Raw genomic sequence first — 8,686 nt, 5'->3', positions numbered from 1 at the left:
TTAAAAGTATTTTGTTACCATGATGACACAGAGAGGAACGTTTTTCCATTTGCATTAGTGTTTATGTTTGGAAGTCATGCCAGAATATTTCTCATAAACAGAAAAACATCACGCAAAGCCTGAGGTTTCACTCCATTTTAGAAGATGTATAAATCCTGATGCAAAGCTGCAGTACATGCACAGCAATCAATCACATATGTTGATTCGATCAGGTTTTAAGACACATGGAGCTAAAAGAAGCCTATGGGGTTTCAACATTGGAATCTTGGCTTTCTATATTCCCAGGAGGTATTTTGAGAGAGGCCTCCGATGATTTCACCTCACCTTGAAGACCATGTGAAGGAGGTATTGCAGTCCACTTTTGCCTGGATATTTGCCAGCAAGTGTTGAAGGGGAGAGGTCAAATAGGTTTGCCCCAGTCTCGGTGCACAGGGCATGGAGCAACATCTTCTTCCCAACTCCTGCCGGCCCCGTAAGCAGCAGAGCCCGGATCAGGGGCCCTCTTTCATGGACGCACTGAGAGCCTATGGAGACCAGAAGAGGGAGCAGTGAGTGTTCTATCCTTTTTCTATGTTCCCATCATCGATCTTGACCTCTTACACTTTTATCATCATTAATATTAGGCTACTGACATTATTCTGCACAAATACTGTATATCAGATAACAATCTGTATACACCAGTGGAATAAGAGTAATTGTTTAAAAGTCATCTCAAGAGTATTGCGTTGTAACAAAGAAGGAAAATCCCCTTTGATTCCAGCTGTTTAAACTCTAATACACCTCACCCAATCATTCATTTATATCTAAAGACAGGGAGGAACTATCCTGCGAACTCTATACTCATTTGATTAGGAAGTCAGATGTCAGCAAAGGTAATCTTGGCTTTCTATATTCCCAGGAGGTATTTTGAGAGAGGCCTCCGATGATTTCACCTCACCTTGAAGACCATGTGAAGGAGGTATTGCAGTCCACTTTTGCCTGGATATTTGCCAGCAAGTGTTGAAGGGGAGAGGTCAAATAGGTTTGCCCCAGTCTCGGTGCACAGGGCATGGAGCAACATCTTCTTCCCAACTCCTGCCGGCCCCGTAAGCAGCAGAGCCCGGATCAGGGGCCCTCTTTCATGGACGCACTGAGAGCCTATGGAGACCAGAAGAGGGAGCAGTGAGTGTTCTATCCTTTTTCTATGTTCCCATCATCGATCTTGACCTCTTACACTTTTATCATCATTAATATTAGGCTACTGACATTATTCTGCACAAATACTGTATATCAGATAACAATCTGTATACACCAGTGGAATAAGAGTAATTGTTTAAAAGTCCTCTCAAGAGTATTGCGTTGTAACAAAGAAGGAAAATCCCCTTTGATTCCAGCTGTTTAAACTCTAATACACCTCACCCAATCATTCATTTATATCTAAAGACAGGGAGGAACTATCCTGCGAACTCTATACTCATTTGATTAGGAAGTCAGATGTCAGCAAAGGTTGATTGCTCTGGCTGCCGGTGCTCAGTAATAGAAGAACAATAGTTTAATGGCTCTCTAGGGCTAAGACACAGGTGGTGTGAGATCCTTCTGATGGATGCTGTGGTAAAAGGGCTCCAACTGGACAGAGCTCAGGACGCAGTGAGCAGGCATGAATGTGAGACCACACAGACACACAAACAGAAGCATACACAAACATACGCCTACCAGTGCACACACAAACATCCGGCCTCACACACACACATTCGCACAAACAAACACATCCGCACAGATGGAACGCTTGCACGTAACAGGTGCTGTGCAATATCACGTCTCTGTTCTCAATGAGTCCCAAAAGCACTGTAATGTATACCGGTGGTCCATATTTGATAACATTATATTAAGTCATTATTCACTGAAAATCTTGGCTTGCACCCATCTGTTCTGGCTGTGTTCATGATAGAAGTAGCAATGTCTGTTTCATTGTTTTGAGTTGGATCTTTTTAATGATTAAGTTAATTCAGTTCACAAAACTGATCTGAAAGATTAGTTAACAAATTGGAATGATCAAAAATGTTAAATGCTCACTGAACGGGAAATTAATAACAGCTTAAATTTCTGTTTGTTCATCACACAACGTTTTAGCAAATATTATAGTAGATATTAGAATAATTTTACTTTGTATGGCCTATTCTTAACATACTTTCATGGCGCCTAAGTATTCTTTCTGAAGCTTCGATGTCTCAGTTCATATTCATTGTAAGTGAATAAAAAGGGCATTATCATTCTTCAAAATTATTCTTTTGTGTTACACGGAAGAATACGAGTTTGGAGTGATATGAAGTTTAGAAAATTATGTCAGAATTCTCATATTTGGGTGGACTACTCCTTGAAGTGAAAAGAAGCATGTGTAACCCGCCCTGAGATAAGAGATAGGCATTGAGAGCATAGAAAGAACTGTAGTGATACATGCTCATATTTTGTATGTGAGGGTATTTTCCCTCACATTTCCCCCTCTCTTAGGGCCTGTTTACACCTGGTCACTTCATGCGTTTTTTTCTGATCGGATAGCTATCCGATCATGAAAAGACCAGGTGTAAATGCCCTCCGAAACGCATTCGAGACGGATATAAATCCGATCGCTCAAACCACTTCAGGAGGTGGTCTGGGCCGCATTCCAGACGAAACTGGACAAGTGTAAATGCATCTGGTTGTTGAAACCACATATGTAAATTTTACTCCTCCCAAAATGTTAAAATAATAAACGTGTGAGAGCGTGTTATAGGCTAGGCTATATGACATTAGTCAGACTGCGCTAATGCAACACGCATCGCTGCGGACGAGTAGCGTAGCTGAGCTTCAGCAAGCCGACGCGCAAACTGCCACGAATGAAACTGAAAGTAAGACGCAGACGGTCAACACACAATTATCTTCATTAAAAGTAGTGCGACTAACCTATCTTTCCAGTTCTGATGCCGCGCGCTCTCCTATTGCGGCCTTTGATCTTGAAAGGAGCTGATAATTAATAAAATGCAGGGCTTATCTTTTGATTTCGTTGACGTGAACTTGAATATAGCACGGGAATTGAAGATCGGATTTATATGTCGTTTTGCGACGACACATTTATGTGGCCAAGTGTAAATGGAAACGTTTTAACAAATCAGATGGATAGCCGATCAGCGAAAACGAGCCCGGTCTCATGAAAATGCGTATACATAGTACGCCAAATAAAAATGAAAACTCGTGGTATTGATACGCAAAAATTGACTTTGGCGTGCATATGATACGCATGTGTTTGGCGTGCATATGATACGAAATTTGTTGGCGTGCATATGATACGCAGTTTTCGCGTAGCCTACATATGATACGCATCTACCCCACAACCCTAAACCTACCCATCGCGTAGCATATACACGCCAAAGTCCATTTTTGCGTATCAATACCACAAGTTTTCGTTTTTATTTGGCGTAGCCTACTATTTATACGCACTTTCATGAGATCAGGTGCGAAAACGCATGAAATGACCAGGTGTAAACAGGCCCTTAGACATCTCAGTGATAACCAGAAATCATTGCCCTTTAAAGGAATAGTTCACCCAGAAAAAAAATTGCTGAAAATTTACTCACCCTCAGGCAATCCACGATATTGTAGATGAATTTGTTTCTTCATCAGAACGGATTTGGAGAATTTTAGCATTACATCACTTGCTCACCAATGGATTCGATGTAGTAAATGGGTCGCTGTGCTTTTGCCAAGTAAGACATGTTCCTGGATCAACATCTTTTGATGATCCTGGATCAACATTAATGTCCAAAAATACAGACTTAACCCAATCCCTACCCCTAAACCTAACCCTACCCATAATTTATTCCTAAAATCAGTGGGAAATGATAGCTCATTAACAAGAGTGTAGAAGCACCTAATCCTGATTGTAAGCCTAAAACAGATATTTCCTGAAAAGTTATATCTCTATTCTGATTGGTTGATTGCAATGTTGTTCCAGGATCAACAAGGATGTTGATCCAGGAACATGTTGCACTTGGTGAAATCACGCTCACAGTAGTAAATGGGTGCCGTCAGAATGACAGCTGATAAAAACATCGCAATAATCCACAAGTAATCAACATGGCTCCAGTCCATCAATTAATGTCTTGTGATTTGAAAAGCTGTGTGTTTGTAAGAAACAAATCCATTATTAAAACATTTTTAATTTCAAACCATTTATGCTTTTTGCATTCTCCAGTAAAAAAAAAAAGTCGTCTCATTCGAATCAGGAGAGAAATATGCACAGATCAAGCACTCATGTACTCAAGTACTCATATTTTCTCCAGAAAGGATGGTTTAAAATGAAAATGCCTTGATGGATTTGTCATTCAAAAACAGATTTTCACTCCACAAGAGGTTCATTGAGTTGTTCATTACTCATGGATTAATCTTTTGTGAGCAGGTGATGTACTGCTAAATTTCACTAAATCTGTTCTGATAAAGAAACAAACTCACCTACAATTTGGATGGCCTAAGTGTAAGTCAATTTTCAGCTAATTTTCATTTTCATTTCTTTAAAATCTGTAAGCAGCAGGGGGCCACAGTGTGCCAGCTGTGTGTTGCACGAGTAAGGTATAGATTACATCCTAATTCAAATACTATCCTAAATAATATTTGAATTTAATTTAAAATTAGACTTAACATATCTAAAATCATAATCAAGTGATATAATACTTTGTGTGCTTATGTGCATGCTTTTTGGGCTATTGTCCACATGAAGAAAGGAGGAGTTTGTAATGCTTTACTTTTGACATTTTTTGTAGTTGAAATGTGTCAAGGAATGCAAAGCCAAAGCTGTTGCTGCATTTTTTTCATTATATAAAGTTAAAAGTTAAGAAATACTATTACTTATAAGGTAATGAATTTAGCTTAGCTATCAAGATACAGTACCTGAATAATGTTTCACCAGACTGGCACAAACAAGGCTCAATTGTCTCAACTGGATAGTTAGGTTGGATCACAGTTGTTTTTGTAAGCTGAATAAGAATTTAAGACAATATTTATAAAGACTGTAGGAGTTCCAGCTATGTCTCAGGTATGAATCCTTAATTAATCATTTGAACAAAATAACTTTCTAGTGTACAAATGGTTCCAGTAAAATAAACATCCTGAGTTTTGCATGTGGTTCAATGGAGAGTTCAACTTTCCAGGCCGGTAAGCGCCCCCTTGAGGAAGCTCATTTGTCTCTCATAGGAAATTTTCATAGGTTATTAGCCACCCATTGCTGCACATTCAAAAGTATGGACTTCACCATCACCAGCGAAGTGCGTACTTTTACTACACATTGTAAGTGTGCAGAATGGAGCATAGCCTATGTGTATGTTTATGCATGAATGAATGTGTATCTGCGTGTACACTTCCCATGCACCACGTTTTAAACATGATTATTCAAAACTGAGTTCCACTTCCTAATCTCCCCCGACAGCTCTGTTAAAAGGGCCATTGTGTTATTGAGGAAGTCCATTTGACCTCAGAATATCTGCAAAGTTGATCAAGTATAGAACGGTTTACAGACGAGCACAATAAGGGACACTGTGAGAAACCTGTGCTTTTCTACAACCACCTACAAAACGGTTGGTCTAAACAACAAAGTTCATGTGTTTCACACACTGTCCCAATTAACAACCGCCAGCTTTGATATGCTCAAATCAGATTTACTCGAGTCCGCCCAATAAAATGGTTTGAGTGATTATATTTCTAGGGATGGGTAGGTAATAACACAGGAAAGAAAAGAAAAGAATGGAAGAAAATTAAATCTAGGGTAGATCTAACAAGACTTGATCTCTTTAGAGAGACACATACCTCAGGCCAAGGCAGGACAATTATCAAAAATACATAAATCTAGGATTTATGTCTTATTAGAAAGCACACACTGAGTAGGAATTGAGAAAGTGGATAATGAATCTAATGATTAATCTTTGCTCTCTCTCTCTCTGTGTTCCTCTTTTTAGCAAACTTAGACCAGAATGATTTTCTCTATTGGCTAATGTTGGTTTATATTTATCTGGTGCTGCACTACATCAGTTTTGCTTCTAGGATAATTAAATGTCTGTAGAATCAAACAAAAATGTCCATAAAATAAACATTGAAACATTTACCATTAAAATGGTTTCAAACTATTAACTCCAAATGCCAATTTTATAAATGCATAAACAACATTTAAGTCTAACATGTAAAAAAACACTTGGCCAGATATTGTATTAGCATTAGTCAAATTACAAAGTAACTTGTGCCAAAATACTGCTAATTTTGATGAGCCACAGTCTTTGACATCAATGACAAAAGATGAGAGAAGTTTTCTCCACCTTTTTGAAGTCACAACAACATGGAAGTAGCGACAGTTTTTTTTCCATATTGTGATGCACATCCTAGTGTGAAGGATTATCAGGAAAGAAAAAATGTGGGGACTTGGTTCTATGCATCGATTTTGAGATTTTGGCCATTGCTCTCAAAAGCAGATGCAGATGAAAGTGAGCTTGTAGAGGTGAGATAAAAAAAAACATTTGAATTATCAGTTATAAAAAATGAATTATTCACAATAAGATAATAATGCACTTAGAAAATAGACAGGGTGAATTTTAATTTCATGCAGACAAAGTTGATTTAGTTTGCTCTGCTTTTGCTGTATTGGGAGCAATCCAGGTTTGTACTTGCAGTGTAGACGATCTGTTACTCTCCTCTGGGAATGCTGCAATGAGGGACCTCTGGAGAGACATCGCACTCTTATACCACAGAGATCTTTAGGGATATAGACGTCCCGATTCCTGTGTGTGATTGTTTTGCCGCTGCTGACTGAGGCGTCTTTGTTTTAGCACTGAACTCTGTTTATGTGGTAACCCTTTTCTGCCTAGGGCCACGAATCACTGAGGGAGAGTCTAACTCTCCCTGCAAAGTGTTGTTAAGGTTACAGCCCACCAGGACAGCATGTGTATGATCTGCCTGATCCCTGTGCTGATCCCATTGAGCCCATGCTGGATTATTAAATGAGAAGTGAGTGGCATAGCATGAATGTTGGTGTTGATACTGTGATACGGGACACCAGGCATTGCTATGGCAATGAAGCATTCGCTCCAGAGAAAGTTACAAAAGACCATGAGCTGCTTATTAGGGTCAAGTACAGTTCAGAAGGGCAGATAGAGTGCGTTCTGTTACCTACTCTAACACACACACACACCCAAACGTGTGCATGGATCTGATAGTACTGCTCCTGAAAAATTGATGTGAGCCACTATAAAGTTCCCTAGAGGTTCTTAAGCACAATGGCGGCATTTTTACCCTCAAAAGCCTCTTCATTATTATAGCGTCAAGTTGTTTGGTGCTTCATAAATGCATTTAGGTCAGCCTTCATTTTTGGAAGAGATACATAAATTATTATTATTTTTTTTAAATGCATAGGTTTTAATACAGGAACAAAACTTTTTTTTGGAGGGGAGGAGGGGGGGGTGTTATACATTATGCAGACATCAATGAATTAGAATAGAACAATTTTAAAAATACAGTAAAAATTAAATATTTTATATATTGTAGGGGTCGACCGATTATCGGCGCCGATATTAAGCATTTTTATGATTATCGTATCGGTCATTGGCTCTGATGCAGCCTGTCAGAACTCACCACTCTGTGGCATAAAGCAATCTCTGCCCACTGCCCATCTGATTTGTTGGGAGTCATGAGTCCGACCAATCTATGCAGAATTCACTCTCACTCCGAAAGCACTTGCTAACTGGAGTTGTGTCAGTGATCACGCACAATGTTGCCAGACGTACGATAATTATCGTATTTGTACGATAATTTAGACCTCTGTACGTTGTACGATCAATAATGAAAAAGATCCCATAATGTACGATAATTTCAGAATTTTGTGAAACTTCAAATAATGGTCGTTGTAATCATAGGGCTTCTTCTATACTAATTCATCTAGCTGTGGATCCTACGTCTACTGTGCCCTGCTTTTAAACGAGCACTATGTTGCGGTCCAGTACCGCCGCTCCCTATATGCAGAGTACGCAGTTTGCGTAGGGCACCAACTCCCGGGCTCACACCTCATGTTTGTGGCTGAATGCAAATGATCATAATTGATGGACAACTATGCCGTGAAAAGACATCAGCAATTCGGCACCGAGAAAAGAAAAAGAAAAAAGATGAAGCCCGTGCATCACTTTCAGGCCTACATTCATAATCCTCTGAAACTTTTTTGGATGTTGACGTTAATAACGATTAAGATAATATTTTTTGTGGTTATAAAATCAGACCTAAGCCAACCACAGCCTTTAAAATGACTTAAATGCATTATATAAAACAATGAGGCAATAATGATTGGTTAAGTGGTTTCATTGAATAACACCGTTAAAATACATAATGTAATACAAAGTAAACAATTTATGTACATTCTACGTCCACCGTGCCCTGCTTTTAAACGAGCACTATGCGGCACTGTTGCGGTCCATGACGGCATCAAATCTGTACCGCAAACGGACCCCCTCAACATCTGGCAACACGCAAGCTTCTGATAACTGCGACTCAGAGGTGGAGTTTGGACCTTTCCACTTACGTACGCCTAGTTATTTATCTATTGTGGTAATTTGCAGGTCGTGTCAAAAAGTTGTTGGTCTAGAATCTAGATAAATAGCTGTATTCTGTACGTTTGACTCGTGTACGATAATTTTCTTCCAAATAC

At 39.2% G+C, this 8,686-nt stretch overlaps 1 protein-coding gene across 1 annotated transcript in view; it reads right to left on the bottom strand.

Annotated features, from left to right (window-relative positions):
* Positions 1 to 914: 914 nt before the first annotated feature.
* The window catches only part of drc11 (dynein regulatory complex subunit 11), a 36,855-nt gene continuing 29,083 nt past the window's right edge, over positions 915 to 8,686 (bottom strand). Inside the window, exon 15 of the mRNA XM_016514077.1 lies at positions 915 to 1,137. Coding sequence (XP_016369563.1) covers positions 929 to 1,137 — 209 coding nt within the window. The 3' untranslated portion in view covers positions 915 to 928. The remainder of the gene's footprint in view (positions 1,138 to 8,686) is intronic.

The sequence above is a fragment of the Sinocyclocheilus rhinocerous genome, unplaced genomic scaffold (assembly GCF_001515625.1).
Source record: "Sinocyclocheilus rhinocerous isolate Xijiao unplaced genomic scaffold, SAMN03320098_v1.1 scaffold806, whole genome shotgun sequence".
NCBI lineage: Eukaryota > Metazoa > Chordata > Actinopteri > Cypriniformes > Cyprinidae > Sinocyclocheilus > Sinocyclocheilus rhinocerous.
Note: the sequence above shows the minus strand (reverse complement) of the source record. Positions and strands in the feature narration are given on the sequence as shown.